Source organism: Vulpes lagopus, chromosome 6, assembly GCF_018345385.1.
Source record: "Vulpes lagopus strain Blue_001 chromosome 6, ASM1834538v1, whole genome shotgun sequence".
Classification (NCBI taxonomy): domain Eukaryota; kingdom Metazoa; phylum Chordata; class Mammalia; order Carnivora; family Canidae; genus Vulpes; species Vulpes lagopus.
In genome coordinates, this window is record NC_054829.1 from 44857598 (window position 1) to 44876562 (window position 18965).

The following is an 18965-nucleotide window of genomic DNA, read 5'->3' on the forward strand; positions in this document are numbered from 1 at the left end:
CGCTAGATTGAAGTCACCAAGTATAAGTTTATTATTATCAAAGTATTTCTTCAGATTGGTTATTAATTGGTTTAAATATTTGGCAGCTCCCACATTCGAGGCATATATGTTGAGGATTGTTAAGTCCTCTTGTTGGATAGATCCTTTGAGTATGAGATAGTGTCCCTCTTCATCTCTCACTATAGTCTTCGGGGTAAATTTTAATTTATCTGTTATGAGGATGGCTACGCCTGCTTTCTTTTGAGGACCATTTGAATGGTAAATGGTTCTCCAACCTTTTATTTTCAGGTTGTAGGTGTCCTTCTGTCTAAAATGAGTCTCTTGTAGACAGCAAATAGATGGGTCCTGCTTTTTTATCCAGTCTGAAACCCTGCGCCTTTTGATGGGGTCATTAAGCCCATTCACATTCAGAGTTACTATTGACAGATATGAGTTTAGTGTCATCATGATATCTATTCAGTCCTTGTTTTTGTGGATTGTTCCACTGAACTTCTTCTTAAAGGGCAATTTTAAGAGTCCCCCTTAAAATTTCTTGCAGAGCTGGTTTGGAGGTTACATATTCTTTCAGTTCCTGCCTGTCTTGGAAGCTCTTTATCTCTCCTTCCATTTTGAATGAGAGCCTTGCTGGATAAAGTATTCTTGGTTGCATGTTCTTCTCATTTAGGACCCTGAATATATCCTGCCAGCCCTTTCTGGCCTGCCAGGTCTCTGTGGAGAGGTCTGCTGTTAGCCTAATATTCCTCCCCATAAAAGTCAGGGACTTTTTTTCTCTTGCTGCTTTAAGGATCTTCTCCTTATCTTTGGAATTTGCAAGCTTCACTATTAAATGTCGAGGTGTTGAACGGTTTTTATTGATTTTAGGGGGGGATCTCTATTTCCTGGATCTGAATGCCTGTTTCCCTTCCCAGATTAGGAGCGTTTTCAGCTATGATTTGTTCAAATACATATTCTGGCCCTCTGTCCCTTTCAGCGCCCTCAGGAACCCCAATTAAACGTAGGCTTTTCTTCCTCAGGCTGTCACTTATTTCCCTTAATCTATCCTCATGATCTTCTAATTGTCTGTCTCTTTTTTCCTCAGTTTCCCTCTTTGCCATCAACTTGTCTTCTCTGTCACTCACTCAGTCTTCCACCTCGTTAAGCCTCGTCGTTAGGACTTCTAGCTTGGATTGCATCTCATTCCATTGATTTTTATTTTTTTTAAATTTTTATTAATTTATGATAGTCATACAGAGAGAGAGGCAGAGACACAGGCAGAGGGAGAAGCAGGCTCCATGCACCGGGAGCCCGACGTGGGATTCGATCCCGGGTCTCCAGGATCGCGCCCTGGGCCAAAGGCAGGCGCCAAACCGCTGCGCCACCCAGGGATCCCTCATTCATTTGATTTTTAATTTGTGCCTGATTGGATCTCAATTCTGCAGTCATGAATTCTCTTGAGTCCTTTATGCTTTTTTCTAGAGCCACCAGTAGCTGTATAGTAGTGCTTCTGAATTGGCTTTCTGACATTGAATTGTAATCCAGATTTTGTAACTCTGTGGGAGAGAGGACTGTTTCTGATTCTTTCTTTGGAGGTGAGGTTTTCCTTCTAGTCATTTTGCTCAGTGCAGAGTGGCCAAAAACAAGTTGTATTGGGAAAAGGAGAAAAAGAGAGAGAAGGAAAGAAAAGAGAAAAAGAAAAAAGAGAAAGAAGAAAAAAAAGGGGGGGGGGAAAGAGAAGAAAAAGAGAAAGAAAAAGAAAGAAAGGAGAAAAGAAAGGGGGTGGGGTGGGGGAAGCAATCAGAAATCAAGAAGAAAGAACGAAGAAAAAAAGCACAAAACAAAACAAAAACAAAAACAGAAAAACAAGAACAAAAAAAAAAAAACACGGGGGAGTATCTTCCGATTCTGTATACTTTAAGTCCCTTGACTTCCCCTGGAACTGGTCCGTCGAGCTGGTCTTCTGGGGGAGGGGCCTGCTGTGCTGATTCTCAGGTGTTAGCACTTGGGGGAGCTGCTCTGCCCCTGCCTGGTGCAGGGTCAGTGGGGGTTGTTCACCCCGTGAGGCCCCGGGAGGAAGCCACAGTGGCGGGGGCAGCTCTGGGACCCCGGAGTCAGCTCCCGCAGTAGCTCCGGGGCTCTCCGTCTGCAGGGCCTGGGGGCTCCCGGGCGGGGCTGCTGATCTGCTCAGCTCCAGGCAGGAGCGTCCTTGCTGTCCTGGGCCCTCCCGGCCTCTGCCTGTCCCTGGGGGAGGCCGGATCCTTGGCTGTGTCCCGGCGCCCTGTGCTCCGGGGCCTGCGCTGTTGGATTCGCGCTCCTGGCGGTGCAGCCCCCTCCGCGGAGCCGCCTCCCGAGCCCCTCCGAGCTCTTCCCGGAGCCGCGCCGCCCCCTCCTCGGAGCCTCTTCCTCTGCCCGAGCCCCTCCGAGCTGTTCCCGGAGCCGCGCAGCCCCCTCCGCGGAGCCGCCGCCCGAGCCCCTCCGAGCTGCTCCGGGTCCCGCCGAGCGCTGCAGCCCTTAGGGAGCTCGGCGCACTCTCCGGGGCGCAGTTCCTCTGTTACTGTCCCAGGGAGCCCGAGGGCATCCCCGCCTTTTGGGGATCCTGCTGCAATTCCCCGGGAGGCATTTCCCCCGGGAAGGTTGGTGCAGCTCCTGCTCCTCCGGGACGGGGCTCTCCTGTCCTGGGGACACTCGCCCCGGCCTCAGCCCGGCTCCTTGGGGCCCCTCCCCCTTGGAGGCCTTTTGTTGCTTTATTTTCTTTTTCCCCGTCTTCCTACCTTGATAGAAGCGCGAACTCTTCTCACTGTAGCGTTCCAGCTGGTCTCTCTTTAAATCTCAGGCCGAATTCGTAGATTTTCAGGATGATTGGATGGTTTTCTAGGTAATTTGTTGAGGACAGGTGACCAGGAGACCCTACTCCTCCGCCATCTTGCCCCTCCCTCTGATTGACTTACTTCACTCAGCATAATACCCTCCAGTTCCATCCAGTTGAAGCAAATGGTGGGTATTTGTCATTTCTAATGGCTGAGGAATATTCCATTGTATACATAAACCACATCTTCTTTATCCATTCATCTTTCGATGGACACCAAGGCTCCTTCCACAGTTTGGCTATTGTGGACATTGCTGCTATAAACATCGGGGTGCAGGTGTCCCGGTGTTTCATTGCATCTGTATCTTTGGGGTAAATCCCCAGCAGTGCAATTGCTGGGTCGTAGGGCAGATCTACTTTTAACTCTTTGAGGAACCTCCACACAGTTTTCCAGAGTGGCTGCACCAGTTCACATTCCCACCAACAGTGTAAGAGGCTTCCCCTTTCTCCGCATCCTCTCCAGCATTTGTGGTTTCCTGCCTTGTTAATTTTCCCCATTCTCACTGGTGTGAGGTGGTATCTCATTGTGGTTTTGATTTGTATTTCCCTGATGGCAAGTGATGCAGAGCATTTTCTCATGTGCATGTTGGCCATGTGTATGTCTTCCTCTGTGAGATTTCTCTTCATGTCTTTTGCCCATTTCATGATTGGATTGTTTGTTTCTTTGGTGTTGAGTTTAATAAGTTCTTTATAGATCTTGGAAATTAGCCCTTTATCTGATACGTCACTTGCAAATATCTTCTCCCATTCTGTAGGTTGTCTTTTAGTTTTGTTGACTGTTTCTTGTTCTGTGCAAAAGCTTCTTATCTTGATGAAGTCCCAATATTTCATTTTTGCTTTTGTTTCTCTTGCCTTAGTGGATGTATCTTGCAAGAAGTTACTGTGGCCAAATTCAAAAAGGGTATTGCCTGTGTTCTCCTCTAGGATTTTGATGGAATCTTGTCTCACATTTAGATCTTTCATCCATTTTGAGTTTATCTTTGTGTATGGTGCAAGAGAGTGGTCTGGTTTCATTCTTCTGCATGTGGATGTCCAATTTTCCCAGCACAATTTATTGAAGAGACTGTCTTTTTTCCAGTGGATAGTCTTTCCTACTTTGTCGAGTATTAGTTGACCATAAAGTTGAGGGTCCACTTCTGGATTCTCTATTCTGTTCCATTGATCTATGTGTCTGTTTTTGTGCCAGTATCACACTGTCTTGATGACCGCAGCTTTGTAGTATAACCTGAAATCTGGCACTGTGAACACAACTGATTTTTCAATGTTGATTTTGCATACTGCAACTTTGTTGAATTCATTCATTAATACGGTAACTTTTGTGGAATCTTTTTTTTTAAAGATTTTATTTATTCATGAGAGACAGAGAGAGGCAGATTCATAGGCAGAGGGTGAAGGAGGCTCCCATTAGGGAGCCTGATGTGGGGCTCGTTCCCAGGACCCCAGGATCACACCCTGAGCTGAAGGCAAATGCTCATCCACTGAGCCACCCAGGCACCCTTTTTTATGGAATCTTTAGGATTTTCTACATATAAGGTCATGTCATCTATGAACAGAGATAATTTTCTTTTCTTTTCCAATTTATGTGCTTTTTATTTATTTTTTGCCAAGTTGTTCTGGCTGTAACTTTTAGTACTATGATCAATAGTAGTGGCAAGAGTGAGCATCCTTGATTTTTTTTCCTGATCTTAGAGGAAAGCTTTCAGGTTTTCACTATTGAGTATGACGTTAGTTGTGGCCTTTTCATATATAATATTTATTATGTTGAGGTAATTTTCTCCTATTCTTAGTTTGTTGAATGTTTTTATTGTGAAAAAGCATTGAATTTTGTCAAATACTTTTTCTTTGTCAATTGAGATGATGATGTGATTTGATTTTTGTATTTTTATATGTAGTATATTACATTGATTGATTGATTTTGAGCCATCCTTGCATCCCAGGGATAAATTCTCCTTGGTCATGGGGTTTAATTTTTTCTAATGTGCTATTGAATTCAGTTTACAAGTACTTTGCTGATGATATTTGCATCAATACTCATCCAGGATATTGATCTGTAGTTTTTTTGTGGTATTTTTGTCTGGCTTTGGTATCAGAGTAATGTTGGCCTCCTACAGTGAGTTTATAAGTGTTCCCTACTCTTCATTATTTGTGAAAAGTTTGAGAAAGATTAGCATCAGTTCTTCTTTAAATTTTTGATAGAATTCTCCAGTCAAGCCATCTGGACCTGGGTTTTTCTTTGTTGGGAGGTTTATGATTACTGATTCAATCTCCTTATTATATGTCTGTTCACATTTTCTATTTCTACATGATTCAGTCTTGGTAGGTTGTATGTGTCTGGGAATTTATCCATATCTTCTAGTTTATCTGATTTATAGGTGTACAGTAGTTCATCGCATAATGTCTGTTATAATCCTTTTTTCTGTTATAATCTGTTATATATCTGTTATAATCCTTTTTTCCTTGCATATCTTTTTTGAAAATTAATTTCTAAGTTAAATAATTTAATAGTAATTTATGAATTTTAGAAAAATATTGGTGGGGCACCTGATTGGCTCAATTGAGTGGGCATCTGACTCATTTCAGTTCAGGTCATGATCTCAGGGTTATGAGATTGAGCCCCTGTCGTGCTCCATGCTCAGCTTGGAGACTGCTTGTCTTTCCTCTCTGAAATAAAAAGATCTTAAAAAAAAATATTGGTAATTCCCCCAAGGCAAGAAGGTTTTGTCACTTTTGTATATTTTATCATTTTATATACATAATCTATATTTTATATAAAATATTTAAAAGTATTTCTGTAGATATGTACAATTATTGCTATTTTTATGTTACTACACTATTACTTTTTTTTTTAACTATCAAGGACTTTTGCAATTTTATCTTTTGTCTAATAGAATGGATTATAACTTTTATGGCTATGAAACCACAAGTTTTTAGAATTATACCAGTTTGTATGTAAAGGGATAGAAACAGCACAAAATGAAAAGAATTCTTTGGATCTCCAAGTTTCCATGGGCTGGAAAAGGCTGATTAACTCATTTGCAAACACAGCACCTTTTTTGTGAACAAGAAAGAATGAGTTGGAGGGCAAAGAGCCCAGAGGCTTAACTGAACCTCAGAGAACACCTCGTATGGAGTAGGACTAAGCCATGAACAGTTAACTGGCAATGTATACCTGGATGGACTACACAATCTCTGTGCTGTAATCATTACTCTGTGCCTCCTCTTTCTCTTTTCAAATAGGATTGTATGTAGTCGTTATCCCATGTTAGTTTAGTAATTGTCTGTTGAGTATGTACTAGAGACAAATAATTTGTGTTCACAAGCCTTCAGATTGAGAACAGTTCTCAAGAGGCTATATCTATGGGACTGCACTAGGAAAACGTTATCTACAGCTGGACCTGAATGTAAATGATGAGATCTTAGACTACAATGATCTCAAAGTCTGATGGGATGAGGCCTGGATGGGTTGTGAATTGTTACAGCCATTGCAAAATACACTGACTCCTCTCACTAAGACCTCTGAAGCCTCATCCAGTTAGACTTTGATTGTATATTCCAAAAATGGCAATAACAGTATCTCCCAACCCATAAGCTCTTCTTATTGTGTGACCTTATCACTTTGCCTATCCAGGGGAGTCTGTGTCCCCTCTCCTTGAAGCTGTTTGGGTCTCTGTGATTGCCTTGACCAATAGAATAAGACTGAAGTGATGATGTGTAACTTTTGAGATTGTATGTCACAAGATGCCTTATGCTTCTCCTTTGCCTTTTTTGGTTGCTCATTCTTAAAACCCAGGTACTGTGTGTGATATGAAACTAAATCCAAGGAGAAACCTTGGTGAAGAGGAATTGAGGCCTCTAGCCCAGAGCCCTGGCTGAGCTCATATAGTCAGCATCAGCTTGCAAGCCAGTTAATGAGCCATCTTTAAAGCAGACCTTCTAAAAAATAAAAATAAAAAAAAAATAAATCAGACCTTCTGCCTCCTGTCGAGAGGCTCTGCTAATGTTACATCGATCAGAGATGAGCTTGCAGATATATGAACCAAATAAGTGATTTTTGTTTTTTTAAGCCATCAGGTTTTAGAGTACTTGGCTATACACACAGTGATATATGCTCAGGACACACTCTTCAAGTGATCTCATCTGTTTCTATGCCATTAGCTACACCAATTCTCAGAGCTGAACTTTGAGGTCAAATTTTTCTTTGGACTTCCTGACCCATATATCTAACTACTAATTAGATATATCTCTCCTTAAGCTCAATATGTCCAACATCAGTGTGTTGTCCTTCTCCACCATCTGTTCTTTCTTCATTATCTTGGTTAATTTACTATCCATTCTTAGCAGAAACCTGGGAAACCATTCTCAATTCCTGCATCTCCCCACATCTAATTTTACATCTTAAATATCTTTTGAATTCTTCATTCTAACAGCCAGTGCCTTAATCAAGATTTTCACCATCTCTCATGTTCTATTTTAGTAATAGTAACTGATCCGGTCTCTATTCCTCCCCTTTTTTCCCCCACTCCCTTTGAGTTCATACTTGCCATTGCTGGCAGAGTAATATTTTTAAATATACATGTTACAATATTTCTTACAACTTCTAAATGGTTTCAGTTCATTTACAGAAGAAAGCCCCATTTTCTTAGGAGGATATAATGGCTTTTAATGATTTGCCAGATCTCCGTCTTTATTGCTTGTTCCTGTTTTTCACTTTTTAATGCTGAATTGCTGATTTTTCCAAACATGCAAAGAAGGAACCAGGTCTTCCTATTCCTTCAGGCTGTTCTACTCATTCAGTTGTAGGACTGAGGTCCCCACTTTCTTGCTGTTTGTTGTCTGGTGTTGCTCTCAGCTACTACAGACTATTCTTAGATCCTGGCCATAGGGCCTTCTTGAAGAATTGCTGCTTCCTCCTTCAGAGCCAGCAGGACAATCTCACTGTCTTATGCTATGACAGTCTTCTACAATGTAGCCTAATAAAGAGAATCTTACTGTCTTGTGCTGTACAGTCTTTTACAGTGTAACCTGATCAAGGGATTGGGATTTTTTTTTATAAATTAATTTTTATTGGTGTTCAATTTACCAATATACAGAAAAACACCCAGTGCTCATCCTGTCAAGTGTCCGCCTCAGTGCCCGTCACCCAACCACCCCTAGTTCGTTTCCCAGAGTTAGGAGTCTTTATGTTCTGTCTCCCTGATATTTCCCACACATTTCTTTTCCCTTCCTTTATATTCCAAGGGATTGGGATTATCCAAGATTTGTGCACCAGAAATCTTGGGGGCTATTTTAGAATTCTGACTACCATAGGTGAGTATCAGATTTTCTCTAGAAATGTTTAGGAATAAAAAAAAAAACCCTCAACAATTGCAAAGCATGCAAGAAGGCATCTTCCTGTGTATCTGCTTTTATCCACTATTTGGTTACTCAGTGGGCTCTTTCATCCTGGCAATTCATATTCCTTCAGTTATGGGAAACTTTGTTTTTATTTTAGTGATAATATCTTCTCTTCTGTTTTTCCTTTCTTTCTTTCTGGAACTTATAGTTGGGCATTGGACCTCTTGACCCAGTCCTTTACCTTTATTACATTTTCTCCCTATTTTCCATCTTTTGCTGTATGTACTTTCTGGCAGAATTGTTCAGCTTTATTTTTTGTTTCTTTATAGATTCAGTATCTTCCCATCACCTGGAGTTTATCAGTGATGGTTTTCTGAACCTGCTTCCTGAATAGTCTGTGTTTTCTGCATGTTATCTGTTTTTCTGTTTGTCCTGGTCTCTATGTTTTATTTTAGAGGTTTCCCTCAGATGTGTGTTACTCCTTGGGTATCTGTTTGTGATTTAGAATATGAAACTAAAAAGCTAATTAGAAATTATGAGAATGTAGATGAGACTTGTTAATTCTGAGCTTTATAGGGTGATTGGAGCTTGGCTGCTTTTTGGTGAACCCTAATGTCAGTATCCTTAGGCTTTTTCTTGGGGTTACTCATGATTCTCAGAAAAGGATCTTCCAGTCTTCTGTTGGGAGGACAAAAGTCTGGCCACTTATATTCTGGGAACTGAGTGGGTTGGGAGTTGGGGGCGTCTTAGCATTTAGTTACTTAATTCCCCACTTTTGGCATGGTATTCACACTCTCAGATTTTCTGAGGTCCCCCCAGATTTCTTCTGGTGTGAGGGAGGAACAGTTGCCTAAACTCATAGAGTTGGGAGGAGAATCTCAGGATCTAACTCCTCCAAAGCTTTTACCTATTCCTCTTATTTCAGAGTCTTCCTGCCACTGCCCCCTCCAGTATTTCTCCTCTGGTTTCAGAGATACCAGGCATTGACAAATCCTGAGCAATTTTAGGATGCTGCAGTTAAAATTTAATTGTTTCGTAGCTTTCTCTCTCATGGCTTAACGGTTTTGCCTTTTAGATTCTCCTTAGCTAGTTATTATTTCTGTTCTTCAGCTTCCAAAAAATTTTTGTCTTTTCTCTTTTCCTGTCTTCACATATGCATGTTTATCTTCTTAAAAAAAATCTTCCTGCTATAGTTTTCTTGGGATTTCTGGAGGAAGTAAAATTAGATGTATATATTCAAGCTGCTGTCCTAACTCAGATGTTCCTCATTGTTCTATAATGTGTCATTTATTATATGTTAAATTCTTATATGAAGGAATTTATACCTTAGTTATTCTATTTCATTTGAAATATCTATTTATCAGTACCACACTGTTTTATTGTTTTCTAAAAATTCTTTCTAATATGCTTATTCCTTGTGGTTGTAATTTCATGTCTAACTCTTTGTAAATGTGTTAGTTTTATAATGCTTAAGCTATATAAGTACATTGGGAGGATGAACCTCAGGAAGTATTGAGGTCATTTCTGTTAATATTGGATTTATTTTACAGACTTGTTTTCTTTTTTTTTTTTTACCCATGACTTTATTAATAAGAATTAGAGTTTAAATCTGAATGTTGGAACCCTATTCTTGGACAATGAAGATCTTTTGTTCTTTTTTTAAATGAAGACTGAAGTTACTGAAGACCCTCAACAGGTTTCAACTGTTCATCTTCAACTAGGATTACCACTGGTTTTTATTGTTAGTCAGCAAGCGACATATGAAGCTGACAGAAGAACTGCAGAATGGGTTGCTTGGCGTCTTCTGGGGAAAGCAGGAGTTCTACTCTTGTTAAGGTATCTTAAACATAAAATATTCACTATATTTAGTAAAACACTAGAATTTTTCTCTTTTTAAAATATGCTAATATATTGACTTGTAAATAAACCCAGATATCTCTAGTAAATTCTAATATAATTAGAGTCACTTGCTGAGCTAAAGTCTGTGAATTAATTATTAGCTTGATTAAAATTTAGACCTTTAAACTTTGCTAAATGAAGATGTAGATTAAGATGGAGACTAGAACATTTAGTCTGAATTTATGTCTAAAACTTAGATAACTAAATTGTAATCTTTTTTCATAAATTGTTTTTAGTGTAAGAACTTATATTCTGTTTTATATTGACATCCTGGATGACTGTTCTTCAGATTAGCTGTATAAAACATTTATTTCCATTTTTCAAAAGGGACTCTTTGGAAGTAGACATTCCTCAGCATTCTAATGTGATCTTCAGAAGAGCAGAAGAGGTTAGTCATTTTATGTATTGGTCTACAATGTCTGCTAATTATTTAAAGAAAGTTAGTAAATGTGGTCATAAAGTAACATATGCTTATTACAGAAAAGAAATTCTATAAATTGCCACTGTTCAAAGATTATTGCTGTTAATATTTTGGTGTTTTTTTTCCATTTGTTAATTTTTCTTTTTTTCCATGTTCCCATATATGTATTTTTTAAAAGAAAATTAAGAACATGCTATATATCCTACTTTTCATGTAAAGTTATATTTAATTACTTCCTGTTGTGCCTTTGTGCACTGTTTTGAACATCACTGATTCTTTCCTTCAGCTAAATTTCTGGAGGTGAAATTTATCAAGGAAATGGGATTTTTTTAAGGCTGTTAGAATACATTGTCAAATTGCCCTCCAGAAACCAGCAAGGTTTGGAATTACTCGTTTCTCCTGTATCTTTGCCACTACTGAGCATTACCTTTAAAAAAAAACTTCTCTATAGACAAAGTTCCTGTTTCAATTTGCATGCTTTTGGTTATTAATGCGGTTGAACATTTTTTTAAAGGCTTATTTCCCATTTATTTTGCTTTTGTAAATTTCTGTTAATGTCTCTGTTTTCTTATATTTTTCTTAAATGTTTTCTTAATTATTAAGAACTCTTTAATTCTGAACATTTCTAAGTATTATATAAATATGCAAAACATGGGCAGCCTGGGTGGCTCAGCAGTTAAGTGTCTGCCTTCAGCCCAGCGCGTGATCCTGGACGCCCGGGATTGAGTCCCACATCAGGCTCCCTGCATGGAGCCTGCTTCTCCCTCTGCCTGTGTCTCTGCCTCTCTCTCTCTGTCTCTGTGTCTCTCATGAATAAATAAATAAAGTATTTTTAAAAATATGCAAAACAATATGTTTATGAACTGCCAGACAGGTTTTTTGTTTGTTTGTTTTTTAAGTGATCTCTGTAGCTAACGTGGGGCTTGAACTCACGACTACAAGATCAAGAGTTGGATACTCTACCAACTGAACCAGCCAGGTGCCCCTGAACTGCCAGACAATTTAAATTCTCTTGCCTATGTCTATGGCATGAATAGACAAAAGTGACTTGGATTCTGTTCCTTCTGGTTCTGGGACCAGATAAGTGAATTATCTTCTCTAAGCTCAGTTTTCTCATTTGTGAAATATTCTAAAACCTTCCCTTCTAACTTACAAGAAGTTTTATAAGACAAAAATAGGAAAATACTTTGAAAACTGTACTATTGTTCAAATGTGTATACTATAGTATAGGGCTAGTATGCTCTGCTTTTTGGCTAGGTCATGGAAAGAATACATTCTGAAGCTTTTTTGCTTGTAGATCAAGATCCTTAAATAAGAAAATATAATATTGGGAAATAGGTTTTATGGAAAAATTAAAGTTCATGCTGGTTTCTGAGTTTAGATGTCTTAAATTGTTAAAATATTATAATTTTGTATAGCATGAGGTAAGTTAGGTTATAAGATAACTATCTCTGCAAAGATGTCTTCTGTAAAGGGTAGAATAGTCTTTTCTCTGAGTTTCTTTATTGAATTTGGTGCAAATATATATATATATATATATATATATATTTTTTTTTTTAACCTTCTCATCAGGGCAATAATGTTCATCCTAAGATTGTATGATCATTTTTTTTTCTCTCTTTCCCTTTCCAGGCAAAGAGTTTGAGGGTCCTTAAGTATAGAACTGGTTGCATAGATAGTATCGTATGCTTATATTACTACATTACAAGCCTTGTATAGTAAGTTATAAAATGTATCTTTTAATATTATATTTACTCTTCAGAAGGTTTTTTTTTTCCTATGGTAGTAATTAGCAACATAGTATTAAGAGTTTATGCTATAGAATCTTATTGCCTAGTTCACATCCTACTTTGTAACTCTGGGCAAATTACTTGATTTCTGTATGTCTCTATTTTTTTTCCATTGTAGAGTAGGGTTAACAATACCTATTTTAAAGAGTTGTTGGGTCAGTGTATTAAAAGAAATAATGTAAAGTGCTAAATTAGCACAAGGTACAATACATTCATAAGTGCTCAATAAATACTAATATTCATCCATTCATCCTTTCCATAAGTATTTATTGTGTACCTGCTTTGTTTCAGGCTCAGTTCTAGGCTCTAAGGACATAGCAGTGAACAAAAACAAGTTTTTGCCCTCATGGAGCTAATATACTATTGGCAGGAGACGAATACAAAACCAGTGTAGCTAGAATGTCAGATGGTGTTAAGGACAATGGAAAAAAAGTCAAGGTAAGGTGAGAGAGTAGTCTTGGAAGACCTCACTGCTTAGTAATACTAAAGCAAAGGAATATGCCTGTGGTTATGTGGGGAAAGAGTATTCTGGGCTGAGAGGACACAGATACAGAAGGCTTAAGGAGAAGAGTTGTTTGTGTTTTAGCATAGTATTACGAGTAATATATTAATGCAGAGGATCTTTCTTAGTATCTAAGTTTTTAAAAGCCCTTTTAATTCCTTTTTTTCAGTGTTTTTAATAAAATCAAACAAACTAAAAGTAGAAAAATAGAATGAACAACCATATACCTATTACCTAGATTCAACAATTAATATTTTATATTTGCTTCACCTATAATTTTTTCTGAAACATTCTAAAGAATGTTAGATATCGTGACATTTACCCATAAATACCTAACATGAATCTCTAAAAATTAGTTATTCTTCTGTATATAATCAAAATCTTATCACACTTAACAAAATTAACAGTGACTTTTTAATATCATAGCCTAATCTCCTAGCCAGTTCATATTCAAATTTTTTCATCCTAAAATTATTTTCTATAGATGGTTTTGGGGAACCAAAATTTAGTTAAGGATTATGAATTACATTTGGTGTGTTTCTTAAATCTCCTAATGTCTTAATTCTCCCTCTCCTTTTCTTCCATGATAGTGCCTTTTAGATAAATGGACCAGTTTTTCCATATTCTGGATTTGTCTGTTTCCTTTTGCTGTTGTCTGCCTTATTTCTCTGTACCCTTATGTTTTCTAAAAACTGGAAGTTAGGTTGCTTAACTCTATTAAACATTTCGGGTAAGAATACTTCACAATGCTGACTTATTTGCATTTTATCTTATCCTAATGTGGATGATGTCTGGTTTTCTCACTTAATGATGCCACATTTGATTACTGAATTAAGGTGGAGACAGCTAATTCTCTCCATCATAAGATTCATTTCCTCTATCCAATTAGCAGATAAACTGTAGGTAGAAATGCAAATAAAACCACAAGAGATACCATACTACCCCCACGCCTGGAATAGCTAAAAATTTAAAAAGTAATAATATCAAGTATTTTCAGGAAGGTGGAGTTACAAGAACTTTTGTATATTGCTGCTAGGAGTGAAAATTGGTACAACGGAAACTGGAAAAGTATCTGGCAGTGCTTCTTAAAGCTGAAGCTACATATATCATATGAATCACCAATTTCATTCCTAAGTATTGGCAAACAGAAATGCGTATACATGTGCCCCAAAGGATAGCTGCAGTAATGTTCTTAGCAGTTAGTATTTATAATAGTCCCAAGCTGGAAATAACACATATCCATGAGCAACAGAATGGGTGAACAAATACATGTATACATACAGTACATACTAGTATACTCATATAATGAATACATCAGTGAAAAAGAATAAACTGCTTTTAAATGTAACATGGGTAAACCTCACAAATAGTCTTGAACAAAAGAAGTGGTCACAAAAAGAGCATAAGCCATATATAGTTCTATTATAAAAATTCAAAAACTGGCAAAATTTATAGATGGTAATGAAAGTCAGAATAGTGATTACCTTTAGGGGAGTGTAATGTCAGGAAAAGGCAAGAAAATATGGCCTCTGGGTGTGCTGGTAATGTTCTGTATCTTTTTTTTTTTTTTAATTTTTTAATTGGAGTTCAATTTGCCAACATATAGCAAAACACCCAGTGCTTATCCCGCCAAGTGCCCCCCTCAGTGCCCATCACCCAGTCACCCCAACCCTGCACCCACCTCCCCTTCCACTACCCCTTGTTCATTTCCCAGAGTTAGGTGTCTCTCGTGTTTTGTCACCCTCACTGATATTTTCACTCATTTTCTCTCCTTTCCCTTTATTCCCTTTCACTAATTTTTATATTCCCCAAAATGAATGAGACCATATAATGTTTGTCTTTTCCAATTGACTTATTTACCTCAGCATAATACCCTCTAGTTCCATCCATGTCGAAGCAAATGGTGGGTATTTGTCATTTCTAATGGCTGAGTAATATTCCATTGTAGACATCCATTCCATTGTAGACCACATCTTCTTTATCCATTCATCTTTCGATGGACACCAAGGCTTCTTCCACAGTTTGGCTATTGTGGACATTGCTGCTGTAAACATTGGGGTGCAGGTGTCCCGGCATTTCACTGCATCTTGTATCTTTGGGGTAAATCCCCAGCAGTGCAATTGCTGGGTCGTAGGGCAGATCTATTTTTAACTCTTTGAGGAACCTCCAAACAGGGAACAGTTTTCCAGAGTGGCTGTACCAGTTCACATTCCCACTAGCAGTGCAAGAGGGTTGCCCTTTCTCCACATCCTCTCCAACATTTGTTCTTTCCTGCCCTGTTAATGTTCACCATTCTCACTGGTGTGAGGTGGTATCTCATTGTGGTTTTGATTTGTATTTCCCTGATGGCCAGTGATGCGGAGCATTTTCTCATGTGCTTGTTGGCCATGTCTATGTCTTTCTCTGAGAGATTTCTCTTCATGTCTTTTGCCCATTTCATGATTGGATTGTTTGTTTCTTTGCTGTTGAGTTTAATAAATTCTTTATAGATCTTGGATACTAGCCCTTTATCTGATACGTCACTTGCAAATATCTTCTCCCATTCTGTAGGTTGTCTTTTAGTTTTGTTGACTGTTTCTTGTTCTGTGCAGAAGCTTTTTATCTTGATGAAGTCCCAATAGTTCATTGTTGCTTTTGTTTCTCTTGCCTTCGTTGATGTATCTTGCAAGAAGTTACTGTGGCCAAATTCAGAAAGGGTGTTGCCTGTGTTCTCCTCTAGGATTTTGATGGAGTCTTGTCTCACATTTAGATCTTTCATCCATTTTGAGTTTATCTTTGTGTATGGTGCAAGAGAGTGGTCTGGTTTCATTCTTCTGCATGTGGATGTCCAATTTTCCCAGCACCATTTATTTTTTTAATTTTTATTTTTTTTAAATTTTTATTTATTTATGATAGTCACAGAGAGAGAGAGAGAGAGGCAGAGACACAGGCAGAGGGAGAAGCAGGCTCCATGCACCGGGAGCCTGATGTGGGATTCGATCCCGGGTCTCCAGGATCGCGCCCTGGGCCAAAGGCAGGCGCCAAACCGCTGCGCTACCCAGGGATACGGCCAGCATCCTTTAATTGAAGCGACTGTCTTTTTTCCAGTGGATAGTCTTTCCTGCTTTGTCGAATATTAGTTGACCATAAAGTTGAGGGTCCACTTCTGGGTTCTCTATTCTGTTTCATTGATCTATGTGTCTGTTTTTGTGGCAGTACCACACTGTCTTGACGACCACAGCTTTGTAGTACAACCTGAAATATGGCATTGTGATGCCCCCAGCTATAATTTTCTTTTTTAATATTCCCCTGGCTATTCGGGGTCTTTTCTGATTCCACACAAATCTTAAGATGATTTGTTCCAACTCTCTGAAGAAAGTCCATGGTATTTTGATAGGGATTGCATTAAACGTGTAAATTGCCCTGGGTAACATTGACATTTTCACAATATTAATTCTTCTAATCCATGAGCATGGAATATTTTTCCATCTCTTTGTCTCTTCCTCAATTTCTTTCAGAAGTGTTTTGTAGTTTTTAGGGTATAGATCCTTTACCTCTTTGGTTAGGTTTATTCCTGGGTAATTTATGCTTTTGGGTGCAATTGTAAATGGGATTGACTCTTTAATTTCTCTTTCTTCAGTCTCATTGTTAGTATATAGAAATACCACTGATTTCTGGGCATTGATTTTGTATCCTGCCACATTGCTGAATTGCTGTATGAGTTCTAGCAATCTTGGGGTGGAGTCTTTTGGGTTTTCTATGTACAGTTTATGTCATCTGCGAAGAAGGAGTTTGACTTCTTTGCCAATTTGAATGCATTTTATTTCTTTTTGTTGCCTGATTGCTGAGGCTAGGACTTCTAGTACTATGTTGAATAGCAGTAGTGAGAGTGGATATCCCTGTCGTGTTCCTGATCTTAGGGGAAAGGCTCCCAGTGTTTCCCCATTGAGAATGATATTCACTGTGGGCTTTTCGTAGATGGCTTTTAAGATGCTGAGGAATGTTCCCTCTATCCCTACACTCTGAAGAGTTTTGATCAGGAATGGATGCTGTATTTTGTCAAATGCTTTCTCTGCATCTATTGAGAGGATCATATGGTTCTTGGTTTTTCTCTTGCGGATATGATGAATCACATTGATTGTTTTACGAGTGTTGAACCAGCCTTGTGTCCCGGGGATAATCCCACTTGGTCATGGTGAATAATCTTCTTAATGTACTGTTGGATCCTATTGGCTAGTATCTTGTTGAGAATTTTTGCATCTGTGTTCATCAGGGATATTGGTCTACAATTCTCCTTTTTGGTGGGGTCTTTGTCTGGTTTTGGAATTAAGGTGATGCTGGCCTCATAGAACGAGTTTGGAAGTATTCCATCTCTGTCTTTCTGAACAGCTTTAGTAGAATAGGTATGGTTTCATCTTTAAACATTTGATAGAATTCCCCTGGGAAGCCATCTGGCCCTGGACTTTTGTATCTTGGGAGATTTTTGATGACTGCTTCAATTTACTACCTGGTTATTGGCCTATTCAGGTTTTCTATTTCTTCCTGTTCCAGTTTTGGTAGTTGTGGTTTTCCAGAAATGTGTCAATTTCTTCTAGATTTCCTAATTTATTGGCGTATAGCTGCTCATAATAAGTTTTTTAAATCGTTTGTATTTCCTTGGTATTGGTGGTGATCTCTCCATTTTCATTCATGATTTTATTAATTTGAGTCTTCTCTCTCTTCTTTTTAATAAGGTTGGCTAATGGTTTATCTATCTTATTAATTCTTTCAAGGAACCAACTCCTGGTTTTATTGATCTGTTCCACAGTCCTTCTGGTCTCTATTTAATTGAATTCTGCTCGAATCTTTATTAATTCTCTTCTTCTGGGTGTAGGATCTATTCGCTGTTTTTTTCTCTAGCTCCTTTAGGTGTAAGGTTAGCTTTTGTTTTTGATTTCTTTCCAGTTTTTGGATGGATGCTTGTATTGCGATGTATTTCCCCCTCAGGACTGCTTTTGCTGTATCACAAAGATTTTGAACGGTTGTATCTTCATTCTCATTAGTTTCCATGAATCTTTTTAATTCTTCTCTGATTTCCTGGTTGACCCTTTCATCTTTTAGCAGGATTGTCCTTAACCTCTATGTGTTTGTTTGAAATCCTTCCAAACTTCTTGTGATTTAGTTCTAGTTTCAAAGCCTTATGGTCTGAAAATATGCAGGGTACGATCCCAATCTTTTGGTATCAGTTAAGACCTGATTTGTGACCCAATATGTGGTCTATTCTGGAGAAAGTTCCTTGTGCACTTGAGAAGAATGTGTATTCAGTTGCATTTGGATGTAAAGTTCTGTAAGTATCTGTGAAATCCATCTAGTCCAGTGTATCATTTAAAGCTCTTACTTCTTTGGAGATGTTGTGCCTAGAAGATCTGTTGATTGTAGAAAGCACTGTGTTCAAGTTATACTTCAAGTTCAAGTATAAGTGTATTATTATCTAAGTATGTCTTAAAAAAATAAGTATGTCTTAACTTTGGTTATTAATTGATTGATATACTTGACAGGTCCCACATTCGGGGTGTAAATATTCATGATTGTTAGGTCCTCTTGTTGGATAGATCCTTTAAGTATGATATAGTGTCCCTCTTCATCTCTTTCTACAGTCTTTGGGATAAACTTTAATTTATCTGATATAAGGATGGCTACCCTTGCTTTCTTTTGAGGACCATTTGAATGGTAAATGGATCTCCAACCTTTTATTTTCAGGCTGTAGGTGTCCTTATGTCTCAAATGAGTCTCTTGTAGACAGCAAATAGATGGGTCTTGCTTTTTTATCCAGTCTGAAACCCTGGGCCTTTTGATGGGGTCATTAAGCCCATTCACGTTCAGAGTTACTATTGAAAGATACGAATTTAGTGTCATCATAATACCTATTCAGTCCCTGTTTTTGTGGATTGTTTCCTTGAACTTCCTCTTTGTTTTATAGAATTCTCCTTAATATTTCTTGCAAAGCTGGTTTGGTGATCACATATTCTTTCAGTTTCTGCCTATCTTGGAAGCTCTTTGCCTCTCCTATTCTGGAATGAGAGCCTTGCTGGATAAAGTATTCTTGGCTGCATATTCTTCTCATTTAGGACCCTGAATATATCCTGCTAGCCCTTTCTGGCCTGCCAGGTCTCTGTGGAGAGGTCTGCTGTTAACCTAATACTTCTCCCCATAAAGGTT

At 38.4% G+C, this 18965-nt stretch overlaps 1 protein-coding gene across 4 annotated transcripts in view; it reads left to right on the forward strand.

Moving 5' to 3' along the window:
- Positions 1 to 18965, forward strand: part of TXNDC16 (thioredoxin domain containing 16) — a 134709-nt gene that overhangs the window by 69254 nt on the left and 46490 nt on the right. For all 4 annotated transcript variants that reach the window (XM_041759405.1, XM_041759406.1, XM_041759404.1 and 1 more), the window contains exons 10-11: positions 9846 to 10012; positions 10403 to 10463. In XM_041759405.1, the coding sequence (XP_041615339.1) occupies positions 9846 to 10012; positions 10403 to 10463 (228 nt within the window). The remainder of the gene's footprint in view (positions 1 to 9845; positions 10013 to 10402; positions 10464 to 18965) is intronic.